Consider the following 15,800-nt stretch of genomic DNA (forward strand, 5'->3'; position numbering starts at 1 on the left):
AAAGACTAACGAGCTCGAGTCCTCATGGTGCGAGAGTAGAGTAAGAAATGAACGAAAGGGAAGGAAGGAAGGTATTGAATTAGAGAGACTTTAAACTCTGAGAGTTCATTCGTCTCTAATGAACGAAAGCAAAGGAAGCGTCATTTTATAAACCATAAAAGTATAGAATCTAAATCCCACCCTTATTATATTCGTGAGTATACAGTAAGCTTATACAATAAAGAGGGTGGGGTTTACATTCGATTCTTTTATGTTTTATAAAATGACACTTCCCTTGCTTTCGTTCATTTCTTACTCTACTCTCGCACCGTGAGGACTCGTTTCATCGGGACTAAGCAGACAGCTCGTTAGTCTTTCGGTGGTAAGGCACCACGAAAGCAGCTCGGATAAGCGCATCAGCCGCAGGAAGCGTGAAGAAGCCACATCGCTATCGACCGGGAACTTCGCATGAAATTCGTCGCTATCAGAAGTCGACCGAATTGCTGATCCGCAAGCTACCTTTGCAGCATTTGGTTCGTGGAATTGCTCAGGACTTCAAAACCGACTTGCGCTTCCAAAGTTCCGCGGTTATGACGCTGCAGGAGGCTTATTAGAAGATACCAATTTGTGAGCTATCCATGCAAAACGCGTCACATCATGCCCAAGGACATCCAGCTGGCCCATCGTATCCGAGGAGAGCGTGCTATATTAGCTTAGCATATAATCAACAGCCCTTTTCAGGGCTCCAAATTTGATGGATTAGAGTTCAGAAAAGTTTTTTACAGGCCGAACTGAAAGGAGCATTTAGCGAAAATCGTGGTGTCGATGATAATTCGATACCAATAGGTGCCATGGATATGGATTTCATAATGAAAAATATGAAATATATGACATGATGTAGTGAATATATCCCCATATCGAAGAAATCACTTTGATGAAACTGTTTACCGTTTGTCGTTTTTAATTGTTGGGAAAGGGCATTATTTCTGCTGACTAAATTCCAAGAAAAAATCCATTCTATCTTTAAGCGTGATTCATTCTGCTTCGGATCAACGGAACAGTATGATAATCATTTCATACAAAAGATAAAATGTCCAAGAGTTATATGATTGCTATTTATTGAATCGAAAAATTGTTTCAATAGCTTAATGATAGCTTCGAAAACAGGTTATTGAAATCATTCGTATCCGTATGTAGCGCGCCCACTTGGAAACCCATAATTCTTATTGGAATGTGAGATGGGGAAGCTCATACTTACGTCTATGCATTATGCTGTACACTACAGACTTTTTTTCTCCGTACTGATTAAGAAGCCGACCGAACTATCGGTCGACAAGTCAGTCTGCAGTCGGCGGGGGCTCTTAATTTCGTTTTTGCAGGTCGAACCGAAAAAATTTCAGTCGAGTTAACTCTTTTTTACAGTAATGCTTTTGAATCCGGACACTTTGCATTACATTCAATATCATACCACAGCCATAACATTTTTTTCATGTTGAATTTATGCGATTAATAGTTGCTAACATAGTTACTGATAGTTTCTTGATAGTTACTTATCAATCGCATTAATTCAACATGCAGAAAATGTTGTGGCTGCGGTATGGTATTAAATGTAACGCAAAGTGTCCGGATTCAAATACATTACTGTATACTTACTTCGATGATATTCGTTTCTCTCTCAGGGTAAGCAACGAATATAATAAGGGTAGGGTTTAGATTCTATACTTTTATGGTTTATAAAATGACGCTTCCTTTGCTTTCGTTCATTTCTTACTCTACTCTCGCACCGTGACGACTCGTTTGTTTGGGACCAAGCAGATAGCTAGTTAGTCTTTCAGTGGTAAGGCACACGAAAGCAGCTCGGATAAGCGCACCAGCCGCAGGATAGGTGAAGAAGCCACATCGCTATCGACCGGGAACTTTGCGTGAAATTCATCGCTATCGGAAGTCGACCGAATTGCTGATCCGCAAGCTACCTTTGCAGCTTTTGGATCGTGGAATTGCTCAGGACTTCAAAACCGACTTGCGCTCCCGAAGTTCCGCGGTTATGACGCTGCAGGAGGCTTATTCGAAGATACAAATTTGTGTGCTATCCACGCAAAACGCGTCACATCATGCCCAAGGACATTCAGCTGGCCCATCGAATCCAAGGAGAGGGTGCTATATTAGCTTAGCATATAATCATCGGCCCTTTTCAGGGCTCCAGATTTGATGGATTAGAGTTTAGAAAAGTTTTTTGCAGGCCAAACTGAAACGAGAATTTTCGTTTGGATGCCATACAGCATCGAGAAAATTCCGGAAAGATCTAATCGTTGCTGAAAAATAATCTGCCAGTTCCCTGGGAATTGAAGAACACATCCATGCGAAAGAGTTTATTTTAATGTTTTCTAATTATATGGCGAAAACAGCGACCAACTACATTTGATTTCGTAATTTTTCAATCAAGTGTAATTAGCTGGAAAGCTTCTGAAGATTATTCTTTCCCATCAGTAGGATATTTTCGTATCCAATATTGGATGCATAACATGAAAAACGGAAAATGTTTCGTATCGCGAAAATTATATAATTTTCAATCGATTATTGCTCAGTCGCCGAAATTTTCATACTCAGAGAGTTCATTCTCCTCTAGTTTGCCTTCCAAATTGCCATCGTAAACCACACCTTCTCTCGATTCAATCACGCACGAAAAGCATACTGAAATGATATTCTGGTGGTGAAACCCATTCATTTTTCGTGAGGCGTCGTGCACAAATTACGTAACGCGATAAGGGGGGAGGGGGTAGATGTTGCGTTACTTTCTGTTTATTAGAGATAGGAAATTGCGTTACGAAAGGGGGGGGGGGGAGAGGTGGTTCAAAATTCGGATTTTTAGCGTTACGTAATTTGTGCACGACGCCTGAGGACTTCGACAAGACAACATCGTTACTGAACGAGCTGAACGGCGAGGGATCGAGGTATTCATTACCTGGCCTGACCTGACCTGAAATGCAATCAGTTTGTTTTAACTGTGAGGGAGCGCAGAAAAGCCGATGCTGATACTCTCGTGACCAAGAGAGTATCAGCATCGAAATACGGTTCCTCGGGAAGACATAGAAGCAGCCGCCACACACACACATACACGCGCGCAACTCTTTTCGTTTGCTGGTTATCGAGAGGAAACCTGGAAAGAAATGATCGTTGCTGAAAAATAATCTGCCAGTTCCCCTTGGAATTGAAAATTACATTCAAGCGAGTTTATTTTAATGTTTTCTATCCATATAATACTGCGACCACATACATTTGGTTTTGTGATTTGTCAATCAAGTGCAGTTAGCAGGAAAGCTTCTGAAGATTATTCTTCAGAACAAGGTTTTTTGTATCCAATATTGGATGCATAAAACCTTGAGTCTCCAACGTAACACTCTCGTTTTTGAAGTCACCCAAATATTTATTTATTCATTCATTCAGGATGGATTTAGATTCAACTCCAAACAAATGATCTCTAAATCAACGATAGTCCTACGTCACCCTTGCGGTTATACCATAGATATAACCCACTTCCTGTTTTTTCATCCTCAAAATGTTCACCGGACGGCGTAATAGTAAATCTGAAAGCGTTGGAAGAAGTGACGAAAAAAATTCAAAATTGATTGATTTTGTGATTTTGATTTTGAGTGATTTCTCTCAAACGGTTTATTGATTTTCCAATAAGTTTGTCAACATCATATTTTAATCAGACAATTTTTTGAAAGAAAGATCAATCATTTTAATTACGCTTTTTAAAAAAAAATCAGTCGTAATTTAATGTGGTCATATAATAATAAAAATTGTAATTTTAGGTAGTTTCCATCATTCGTATCATGTTTTAAAAAAATTGTAGAGGGTCGGGTCAGCAAGCGGCTGGTTTGTGGTGGAATCGCTCTATACGGGAGTTTTAACAATAAAAGTAATTGGCCATTTTGAGCTTGGGTTCTTCATTATCTAATGTGTTCTACTAGTCAGACCTTTACATTTGATATCCATATTAATTGGGTCATATCGCCATTTTGGATTTGCATTCACAAATAAGTATGTTCTACTATTTCTACCCTTTCGTTCGATACCCATATTAATGAATAGAAAAAAAATGTCGCCAATTTGTGATGGCGGCCATTTTGAATTTGCATTTTCATAAATAACTGTGTTCGACTAGTCAAGCCATTCCATTTGATGGGGTTTTGATAAAATATGTAGTCCGCCTTTTTATAGCGGCCGCCATCTTGGATTTTCAAGATCATGGAATACGCAGTTTTATAACGACAGCAGAGATTAACACTTTCGACGCCCCGCCACCCAGATATGGGTGACACTTTCCTCGTTCAAATTGATTAGGATTTTTAGAAGGAATTTGATAGAATAGGCACCTGAATGTAACTATATAATATGAAAAAAATAATAAAATAATAACCATAATATTCTACTGTTTATACTCCACTTTTTATTAATTTATAGTACGGATGGTTTGTACTGCTGTTTTTTGCAAAACCACTATAATATGACTATGACATGTGTTATTGTCATCAATTCGTCTTCAATTGAAAACAAACATTGCTAGATCATGTAAAAGTTATCTACAAACTAAGTTTGATCTTCATTTAATAATTCATTCGCATGTAGGGCCCTGCAAGAAACTCAAAAACGTCGTGTTGGGCGACGAACGTGTTAAGGCGTGTTCCAAATTTCAGATCAATCGATCAACAGAAAGGGGGTTAAATTTCTATTGATCTGGAACAACCCTACAGATAATCATAAAAACATACTTTCAAAAGGTAATGCTAAATAAAACCGTTTAAAAGTATAGTATAAAAACTATATTTTTATGTTTTTGATTTTTCAGATATTCTACATATCCCATATTTACATTAAAGTGCCTATTCCATCAAATTCCGTTTGAAAATCCTATTCAAATTGAACGAGAAAAGTGTCTGGGTGACGGGGCCTCCCAGGAAATATGTACAGATCTGGGTGATGGGGCGTTTAAAGTGTTAAAGTAGACATCTGCGAGACAAATTAATCTATGTCTAAATAACTTTCATTGACTCGATCCATATCGTCACATTTTTAAAACTGGTTTATTCGGAAAAATCTGCCAAAACGATGTGCCCTAAGTGCGAAAAATGGTCAAAAGATTTAGGGTAAAGAGTAAATATACAAGATTTGAGCAAAATCGGATATTTTTTGAATAAAACTTTTTTTCGCGGAATTGCTGTGTATATATATTTAGGCATATAAATTCATTCCAGATGGCGGACGTGGGTGTCGGCATTTGTGGCCAGGAAGGCATGCAGGCTGTAATGGCATCGGATTTTACCATCGCTAAATTCAGAATCTTGGAGAAACTGTTGCTTGTCCATGGTCACTGGAACTACGATCGGTTGGCGAGAATGATTATTTATTTTTTCTATAAAAATGCTGTAAGTATACGAGTGCAATGTTTAATGAAGAGATATTAAATCCGATTTACTCTCTCCTAGGCATTCGTGTTCTTACTGTTCTGGTATCAACTGTATTGCGGCTTCTCCGGTGCTGTCATGATAGACGAAATCTATCTGATGATCTACAACCTTATTTTCACTGCCTTGCCACCGCTTGCCATCGGCGTTTATGATAAAAAGATAATCGACGATTTGCTGCTTAATTATCCCCGCTTATATCGCCATGTGAGTGTGACGTTTTGAGATCATTTCAACGGGTCAAATTGTATCTTAAATTGTTTTCTCTCAACGCTAGGGTCGTCTGGGGAAGGGCTACAAGCCACACACATTCTGGATTGTAATGCTCGACGCGCTCTACCAGAGTCTAGTGATATTTTTCATAGCCAAGGCGGCCTTTTGGGATTCCGATGTTGACGTTTGGGTGTTCGGAACGACCATCACTTCGTCCTGTTTATTCGCGATGTTGTTACACTGTGCCATAGAAATTAGATCATGGGTAAGTGTTGAAAAAAGTATTGTAAAGTAAGTAAAAAGTAACACATTTCTAACGTTTGCTTTCCCTACATTCCAGACAATCCTTCACGTATTATCCATTGTGATGAGTATAGGATCTTTCTACGTATTTGCCTTCGCGTATAATACCGTGTGTGTTAGCTGCTTCGGTTTACCCTCCAACTATTGGGTGATCCACATGAGCATGAGTACGATACAGTATTATCTGATAACTGCCCTTACCGCTGTTCTTGCGCTGTTGCCTCGGTATGACTGCTATTTTCAGCCTTAAACCCATTCCGAGAACTCTAATTATTTTCCATTCACAGCTTCATGTATCGCATTCTCGAGAACACCATCTGGCCTGGGGAAGCCATCTGCGTCACGCTACAGTACAAGGAGGAGAAACGAAGAGGTGAGAATTTGCTGGTGACATGGTCCCGTTCCACGTCCGCCTCGTCTATATTCAGGTATTTAACGACAACAACAACAACCAATACGACGAACACCATGACCACAACAACCACCACAGCAACGGGGACGACGTTCTCCTCCAGCAAGAACCGAGGCTCCAAGCGAGAGCGCACACTGAAGGTGCGCAAGAAATTGAACGCCGCAGTTGGCATTCTAGAGCGTAACAATCCGCAGCAACGGTTCGGCTATTAGTTGTGTGTGTAGAGTTGTAGAGTCTCGCGGATGGTGCGCACTTGTAAGCTGGAAAGAGAGAATGCTAGTGGGCGTGAGAATGAACTGAAGGGTAAATTTGTACAAATTCTTCCCGAGTGAGAGTGGATGGTTTGAAATTTTATCTTTGGACACAGCACCTATCTGCAGGCACTTGATTTGTATAGATTTTTAAGCACGTTTTATTGGTATTTTGAGCATTTTTTTCCAATGCATGCACTGCTTTTTTTAATCAAATGTGTTCTATCGTAGAAACTCTATCTGATTATATTTTATGATACTGTAAAGCAACAGAACAATCGACGAACGTCTATAGGATATGTAAAAAAATATCGTCTGGGACAAATTTCCCATAAAACATAAATTTACGAATGTATTTAATATATTATCTTTCGACGGCCTTTTCGAGCGGTCTTCCGGCAGTTGTTGTTGCATACTTGTTGGTTTGTTTTTCAGTTCTTTTATAGCTTTATTTAATAATTCTTTCTCCGTTTTCGCTACGAAATTGTTGGAGAGGACCCTTCGCTTCAGATTTGCCTAAAAATTCTTGATGGGACGCTACGGGAAGACTTTCGGAGGGTTGGTTGTCTTCGGAACATCATCTATCTTCAAGCGGATCATCTCCTCCAACGACTTCTTCGCGTAATGGGTGGAGGCCAGGTCCGGTCAATATACCACATCCTCATCCGGATGATATTTTTGGATGAAGAAAGCAACTTCCGGTAGGCACTTTGTGCTGTAAATCTCCTCGTTCACCACAAGTTCCGAACGGAAGAAGACATCCAGCAGCTTTGACATCCCCTTTTCGGTGATGGTTAGCCACAGGAGCACGTTCTTTGGAAACATGGTGTGGGGGACGTACTTCTTCACGTCAGAACTTACCTCCTTTGTGGGGGACGTAAAGTAGCTGGTCTCCTGCCAGTTGTTTGCCATCCAGCGTCAAATGCGTCTTGTCATCCATGACGACCGCGACGTTTCGTTTCGTCGAACATTATTCATTCTTGCTGTTCCGACACGTTCGATCTTGACTTACCTTTCCGCATGATGATGATGTCCATCTCCGCAAAGTATTTTTTTCACTGACTGGTCCGTTACTCCGACCTCCCGGCCCAAAACCCGAAACGATGTAGCCATCTTTCCCTCCGTCTTCTGCTTTAGCCTCAGTGGCAGTTTAGGATCGCGTAGCGCCGTCGGATGACCAGGACCAGGCTTCCGTTCAATGCTCTTAGAAGTGTAAGGATATTATAGATACCGGAATGGGCGTACCCGGCGGACTCAAATTACTAGACGATGTCCACTTTCTTCGTGTAACCGTTTTTTCCGTGCTGTCCGTTAACTGTATTTACTGTTCGCATAGTCCTTTCATTCTCTCTATTCTCTCTGTCACGACGGAACTGCAAAACTCAGCGCTAGGAGCATTCAATCTCTTCAACATAAGGAGGAATTAAATGGATGCACTATAACGAAATTCAATTCAAAATTCTTTCGATTTTCAAGTACAATGTACTTCATGTTTCGTATCACAATGAACTCTTTCTTCTAATCACCCGCATCCAGCTTATCCAACTTCCGTATGTTCATTTATAACACTTCGTCCAGATTTGATGTGTCCTACATAACTTTCATAACTTGATCGACTTCTCAATCTACCATTTGCTTTTTATTCTTCTTATTGGGTTTTGATAAATTCTCGGTTGTATTTCTGGATATGGATTTCCTTCCATCACCTGATTACCTTTACTCACTTCCTTCCACTATAACATCCTGATCGGATTCGCTTCAAACTCACAGCTTGAATCGCTTGAACCTCCCGGTTGGATCGATTTCAATCTCTCGGCTGGATTCACTCCCCACTCCAATATCCCGGTTGAATTTAGTTCAATCTGTCAGTTGAATTCACTTCAACCTCTCTGTTAAATTCACTTCTGCCCCCGGTTGGATTCATTCCAGTCTCTCGTTTGTAATCCCTTCAACCTACAGTTTGGATTCATTTCATTCTCGCGGTTGGAATCACTTCAACCCTTCAACGTCACTCGTCATTGATCATTCAACATTCTCTTCATCCTCTCGGTTGAATTATTTTCAACCTCCCAGTTGAACTCCCTTAAACTTCCGGTGGAACTCCTTTCAACCTTTCGGTTGAATTTCCTCCACTTCAACTCATTCATGGTATCATCGTATTCAAAAATGTAGATCAATTATTATGAAAAATTATTAGTAATGGCAAAACAAAGCTTGATTTATTTAAAACCCGAAATCACAAAACCAGTTGTATTTGGGGGTTGCTTGAAGGAACGAATAATGCTTTTGTACAGATAATTTACTGTTGTTTTCAGAAAAAAATATTTGAAGAAATACCCTGTTACAGTTTTCACGAATTTTCACACTTCCCTCAAAGTTTGAGCTCTCTGTTGATCAATACTAGCGGTCATTTTACTTCACGATCTCTTCATGTCTGCAGCATTCCGAGTCTCGTAGGCACCCTTTTTCAATTTTCGATTGATGTTTAGCACGATGCACGGTCGATTAGAAACTTTCGGTGATTTCGCGATTTTAGTACCTGGGGTTCTTTTGAAAATCCGCGTAAAAAACTGCGGCTGCGGCGGTAATTTCTGTCATATGCCCTAATTCGCGATTGAAAACCGCTTTCAATCATTCTATAGCTACAACTTGTTTCCAGGGAGGTGATCTGGCGTAATTAATAACATCCATATCTCTCACACTCAAGGTCACGAGTTCAATTCTCACTCCCGACATTCTTCCGAAATGGAAGTAAAAGTGACGCACCAGCCAAAAGTGTTGGAAGTCACTATAATTCAGAAAGAAAAAAAAGAAACGAAAAACTTCTTTCCACTCACGAGACGCGACACGGGACTAGGACACAACATTTATAGTCCTTACAAGCATTGAAATGGTTAAAATTACCGTTTTCGTCGACCGGTTTCGGACTGGACGTTGTCCATCTACTGGACGGTGTCCGACTGCCCAGCAAACATTAAATCGTTTAACTTTTACACATGCTAGGTCGCATATAAATTCGTATCAAATTACAATCGTATAAATTATCAATCAAAGGATGCATCATGTGTATCCGAAATCGTATAAAATGCAGAAGTATATCGGTATAACGACCATCCTAGTGTCGCGATATGCAGTATTATATACGCACATTCTATTCATTTCAAATGTAAAATCACATATCAGTGTAAAACACACCACGGCTCATACACGGCTTTATATGCATATAAAATGTGGCATTTACGTACATCGCCTCCACTTTTGCGTGTATATGCCAATTATATTCATCATATACCATCCAAACGTGTCTTGGATGTTTGTATATCCAATCGCCTCCAATTATGGTTATACATACGATTTAATGTTTGCTGGGTGGTTATGATGGAGTAAGTACTAAACCACATTCGTACGTTTATCAGTACTTGTCGAAGGGGGATTTCGCTGAGTTATCAGCTAAACATGCACGTAGGCGGATTTCAAATTTCCGACGGGTTTGGCCGTACACACTGGTGCAGTTTTTGCAGAAGATCTGATAGATTTCTGATTTTTCGTCCGGCGAAATTTTGTCTTTAAGATTGCACAAAAGGTCTTTTAGGGTGTTTACACCACATGAAATCCACGTTTCATGACTGTAGGCTGGACTGCGTTGGGTATTTTTAGATAATAAGCTTGGTAGGCTGATCCTTTTATGCTGTTCCTTCTCGGGCTCTAATGTGGTGTTGTTTTTTTACGTTTCTTCTTTTCGTGTTTTCGGAGGATTTTTTCCACGAAACATCTTTCGTAACCATTCAGTTCTGCAGCATAGTAAATTCTATTGCTCTCCACTATGAAATCATCTCTCTCTCTATAGGTATGTTGAAGAGAAGATGCGCCATGGAATGGAAAGCTGTTTGCTTTTGAACGCCTAAATGATTAGAGTCGGAAGTAATATATATGTCTGTACACATTTGTTTACGGTATATCCCAAACTTAAGCCGATTATCTTCCTTCCGGGTTATGGTCAAGTCCAGAAAAGGAAGTGTACCGGCCTTTTCTTTTTCTACAGTAAACGTTATTGTGCTATGTCGAGAATTTATATTTCAGTAACTCCAACGTTCTTTCACAACTACGAAGATGTTCCCTACATAGCGTCTCCATATTTGAGGGAAGAATTTTTTTTCGTCAACTCTGTTTCAAAATCTCTCATGAAAACCTCCGCCAAGAGTGACGATAGCTTGTTACCCACACTGAGCCCGAACGTTCGTTTGTAGAACTTACCCCTGAACGAGAAGAAGTTCTGGATCTGATTGATTGGCGAAGCTTCCAGCAGGCATTCAACGTTAACTTCTGCAACAGCTGTATCGAGCGACTGGATCAATGATGTTGTATTCGGGGTAAGGAATACAATTTGTACATTCGGGTGTTCGACCCGCAAATGCCCAGGAGCATTGTCAATCGCAAGCAGCGTTCGAAATTCCAGGCATTTTCCTTCAAGATAAGCTTGGCTTCCGGTACAAAGCTTTCCTCCGGTACAAAGCTATTCCTGAGGAATTGTTGCTAAACGAGCGGCGCTCCAGATTGTCCAGTCTGAGCAGATTGCAGCGTTCCGAATAGGGTGGGAGGTTTAGCGCATCTTGTGACATGGTTGGTGGTATAATGCAAGCCTGACAAACTTTCGTTGAACACGCTCTATTGTCAAACATCATATCAATTTATGAGGTAACTATACCAAGAAAACATTCTCCAAAATTGGTGCCTGGTGCAGCTGTGATTCTTCTGATCCCAAATTTTCAAGTAGCTGTGAGTGGTAATCTGTCGCAGACGGAGAGTATTTCCTCTAGTGTATCCCAAGGTTAACGGTCAACTCTAACAAACCTCAAACAATCTTTTTGCCTTGGAAACGTTATCTCCAGAATTTACCCCAACGACGTTCCTTGGTCCGACGGAGTAATATATCCCGACCTAACCATAAACAGTAAACTGATATTTGGCAAACATACTCACAAAAAGTCTGGAGTCACTGATGAACAGCAGATCGAAAGATCAAGTATGGCAGAACTGCGCCATGTGTCATCGACCAAAGTTGCAAATCTGATAACGTAAGCTGTTGAAGATGGCGTCAAAATGGTAAGATGGCAGCTCTAGTCCCACCTACTGTTGCGCTTATTAAGATCATCTTCTACTTTCAGGATAGATTGTCGCTGTAAAGAACCAGAACACATTTCACGTTTTGTGAAATTGCCCTTTTCTCAAAATAAGCATAGTATTTAATTCGTTGAATCTGGTTTTATCTGGGATTTACTGCCTGGTATTCTCTGTAAAACCAAATCGAACAATTTGTATTGTAATCTACATAATTTTTGTTTCAAATAGAAACACAAACTTAAGTTTGTATCGCTCACCTTATTTCAATGCATATTTTATAGTCGACACGAAACACATATCACAAATTGTTTTTTTTTGCACTACCGCTAACAGATTCCTTTTTTCTCATGGTTGTTGTTGTACAATTAGTGATAAATACCCTGTAATAGTAGATGAGGTAAGTAATTATAGTACTCTCACTATAGATACCGCACATCCAATCGCACCTATTTGTTAGCTTGCCGATAATATACGCATTAAAAATTCACAGCGAATGAATCGCCTAGAATTGCAATATGCTTATGTTTTTGTAATGTATATATGCATGTAAAATCGTTAATGTCAAGGTTTTTGCTCGGCATTACTCATCGATCGATCCCCGCGGGGAAACGTATCGCAATCTTCACACCCAATCTCTGATAAGTTTACGTCTCGTTTCAGAACCGCCAATTACCGGACTGCGCATAAGACTGTGACAAAAGAGTAGCTGACGTAGCAAATATCGAGAGAGGGGAGAGCCTAGCTGAAATCTATTTTAATCCTTTCCATATGTAGCATACGCGTCTTATCGAACCAATCCCCGAAAAGAATTATTTATTTTAGATCTGTTAAGCTCAGCCTAATGTTTGTGATCTTGTAAACTCAGTCGGGTTGAATATATGTCAGAATAAAAAACACACACAGCCATATCAACTTAAAACAATTCCACGTTGAATGCTGTCTGCAAGATTCGATAATGTTGAAAGCGGCCTTACACCCGAATATTCCAGTTTTCACCGTATTTTTGAATTTTATTTTTTGCTTAAACCCATTTGATAAAGATATCGAATTTGTAAATAATAACAGAATAGTTATAGGTTGTATATAATAAATTCTAGATTTCTTTAGGAGAAACCCCGAATAGCAACAAATGCATGTGTTGATTTGCTTGTTACTGAATACAGTTAACAAACTCGCGAATTGATCCTTAATTTGCGCTGAATTGTCGCGGTTGCATTTTTCAGTACCATAATACGCTTATAGAAAAAATGCTTCGACGTTGAAGGCATCTGCAGCAGCATAGAGACAAATCCTTCTTCATACATTAAAATGTGAGCATCATAAACATATGAAAACATGGCTGTGAGAAAGCGTGGACTGCACACTAGTTGGATGGCAATTCTGTCAAAAAAGGCGAATAAGTGCTGAAGAGGGATAACGACAATAAATGGATGAGCTGGGTATTATAATTTTATCGGATAGCATACGCACCAGAATCAATCAATATGGTAAAAGACACAATTTTATCCCTCTTTATCAACACTTTTTTTTTGTCCGCATTCGATTTGAAATTTATCTAGAAGTTGAGAAGAGAGGGACAACTAATTGCTAATCTATGCAATCTGCTCACAACAACATAGTATTGCTCTATATTATTAATACGAATGATCAATAGTAAATTATTTAATTTTACAAGATAATCAAATGCAGCCTAGAACTTTCAATATTTAACCCGTAGAATGATGACAGGTAACTAGTAACTATGAATCGGATATACATGAATACTACTGTAAATAGTGATACACTTTACCTAGGATTCGAAATCAATTTTGTTATGTAAGATTAATATTTTATGCGTAAAGTGAAAATGGAACAGGTTTTATAAAAAAAAAATTATGACAAGGTATAACAATTTTGGGCTATCAATTTCTACTTAGATGACAATTGCCCTGTTACAAATATAGTGGGGCCATCCATGTATTGGAGCGTTGCAAAAATCGGAAGCACTTGTGTTTGTCCTTTTTTTTTTTGAAAATGTGACTATAGAGCAATTCCAAATGAAAAATCCGCAAATGACAAAACATGAGTATTTTTGATTCGAATGAAAGTTTGTATTCCGTTTGTGTGGGAGGAAATATGAGTTTTCCACAGCATTTGGGAATTTTTTGACTTAAGTGTAACTCTTGAAAAAGGCGTATCGATTTTAGCAAGAGAAATATTTGATAATTTATATCTCAAAAACTATGAGTCCTACCGAAATGGTGTCTTAGGGTGGGTTTAGACTAGTGATATATTCATGTGAAATGTGAAGAAATATGATGAGATTTATAGAAATCGCATCAACCGTTTACACTAGCGTGAACTTCTATAATGAATATATTCATATTTTAGGTGAATTTATTCACCTGAAGTAGAACTGCATCCAACTTTAGTGATTTCTCACCAGTGAGAAATTCTCAAGCGTTTGTATATGCTGAATTTATTCAAGTTATATATACCTCGAATAAGTGTATCATATTTATTCTCACCCGTTTACACATATTTTCACGTGAATAAACCCATCTATAGCTATAGATCTCCCTAATGTAAACCCGCCATTAGAAAGAGTTATAGAGTATTGATGTCCAAACGTGAAAAAATATACACTGAGAAAAATAATTAGTACTTTTTTTATTTACAAAAAAAACTTTGATTTGCTATATCTAAAATACATATTTTTATTTTTTTTATTTTTTCATATACAGTCAACTCTCCCTTACTCGATGTTCTGTAACTCGATATTTTCTCTAACTCGGTGAACTTCATGGCAACTTTGATTTTACAAGCATTCTTCTTTCCATAACTCGATGGGTTTTGATTAATTTTTCCATGGATTTTCACCTCCAATCAATCAATCAATAGAGTTAGATTTTCACGTATGTTTTTGTGCGTTATTAACTGTTATTTCAATTGCTCCTGAACGTGAAGACGAAGTGTTCGTGTCATCATGGAATTTCTTTTCATCCCGAAAACCTTTCAAGCAAACGATTGAAACGCTAACCATTGCTAAAAGTTTTAGCATCATCGAACAGGTCAAAAAATATGGACGGAAGGGGTCTGAAGTTGCAAAATATTTCAGTATTGCACACAGTACGGTATCAACACTATTCAAGCTAATGAAAAGATGGAATCGGAAGGGAAAAGTGAACCTAGACAAAAAGCATATAAGGTTGGTCGGAATCGAAAAGCTGGAACGATTTTTGCATTGAACATTTTTGCCGTTCTTCACCTTCCGGTCGATGGTTAGGTTCTCGAAGTATCGTTTTAGTACTCTGCTGACCGTGGATTGGACGATTCCCAGCATCTTACTGATGTCCCGATGTGACAACTCCGAATTCTCGAAATGAGTGCACAGAATTAATTCTCGACGCTCTTTTTCGTTCGACGACATTTTTCCAAATTTACGAAAAATTGACAGTGAAGCATGGCCAACGTGATCTATACACTCTTATCTGATTATAAGCGAAAGCTGAAGATATAATTCCTAAAAATTAAATTTCTACAGCGTTTTTTCCGTGATGCAATTTGATGTGACACACCCTATGAAATATGTCGGATTTTCTCTTTATTTTACTCCATATTTGCGACACTATAACTCACGAACGACTTAACCAAACAAAACACTGTCAAGGACTATATTATAGCGCGCAAAAATACCTTTCCAACAAGCTATAGTATGACTCGATACAATGAATACAACTAGAACTACGCGCTCACAACGACATCTCGCGGAAATACCGCAGGACTTTTTTGACAGCCTAATATTTCGCTGGCATAATTAATGCATCTTGAGCTTGCTGGTGTCGACAGTACAGTATCGTTTGATTGCTCAACTAGTGATCCCCGATTTTTTAAATTAATCGTTCATCAGCTAATCGAATACTTTTCAGTAGTTTGTTATTCGATACGATTAATCGCCTCAAATAATCGATTAATCGATTAATCGTTACACTGAGAGAAATAATTCGTTAGAATAATATTTCTCATTTACTAGAAAGCCATCTGGAATCAAAAAAGTGTTCATCCCGCCTGAAA

At 38.9% G+C, this 15,800-nt stretch overlaps 1 protein-coding gene and 1 long non-coding RNA gene across 7 annotated transcripts in view; one reads left to right on the forward strand and one right to left on the reverse strand.

Moving 5' to 3' along the window:
- LOC129779703 (phospholipid-transporting ATPase VD) overlaps positions 1 to 13,646 on the forward strand; it is a 176,009-nt gene extending 162,363 nt beyond the window's left edge. For 4 of the 6 annotated variants that reach the window (XR_008743744.1, XR_008743745.1, XR_008743746.1 and 1 more), the window contains 6 exons: positions 5,238 to 5,408; positions 5,469 to 5,654; positions 5,725 to 5,925; positions 6,001 to 6,188; positions 6,251 to 6,678; positions 12,408 to 13,646. Coding sequence is in view for 2 of the 6 variants with exons in the window: in XM_055787332.1 (XP_055643307.1) it covers positions 5,238 to 5,408; positions 5,469 to 5,654; positions 5,725 to 5,925; positions 6,001 to 6,188; positions 6,251 to 6,515; positions 12,408 to 12,434 (1,038 nt within the window). In the remaining 4 variants the exon portion in view is untranslated. The remainder of the gene's footprint in view (positions 1 to 5,237; positions 5,409 to 5,468; positions 5,655 to 5,724; positions 5,926 to 6,000; positions 6,189 to 6,250; positions 6,679 to 12,407) is intronic. The other 2 variants (XM_055787332.1, XM_055787333.1) reach the window with 2 other exon arrangements.
- On the reverse strand, positions 11,175 to 14,045 carry LOC129779708 (uncharacterized). Its single transcript, XR_008743748.1, has 3 exons — positions 12,194 to 14,045; positions 12,005 to 12,127; positions 11,175 to 11,917 (listed from the first exon to the last, which is right to left on the reverse strand). It is a non-coding gene; the product is annotated as an uncharacterized LOC129779708 (long non-coding RNA).
- Between the last annotated feature and the right edge of the window lie 1,755 nt (positions 14,046 to 15,800).

Source organism: Toxorhynchites rutilus, chromosome 3 (assembly GCF_029784135.1).
Source record: "Toxorhynchites rutilus septentrionalis strain SRP chromosome 3, ASM2978413v1, whole genome shotgun sequence".
NCBI lineage: Eukaryota > Metazoa > Arthropoda > Insecta > Diptera > Culicidae > Toxorhynchites > Toxorhynchites rutilus.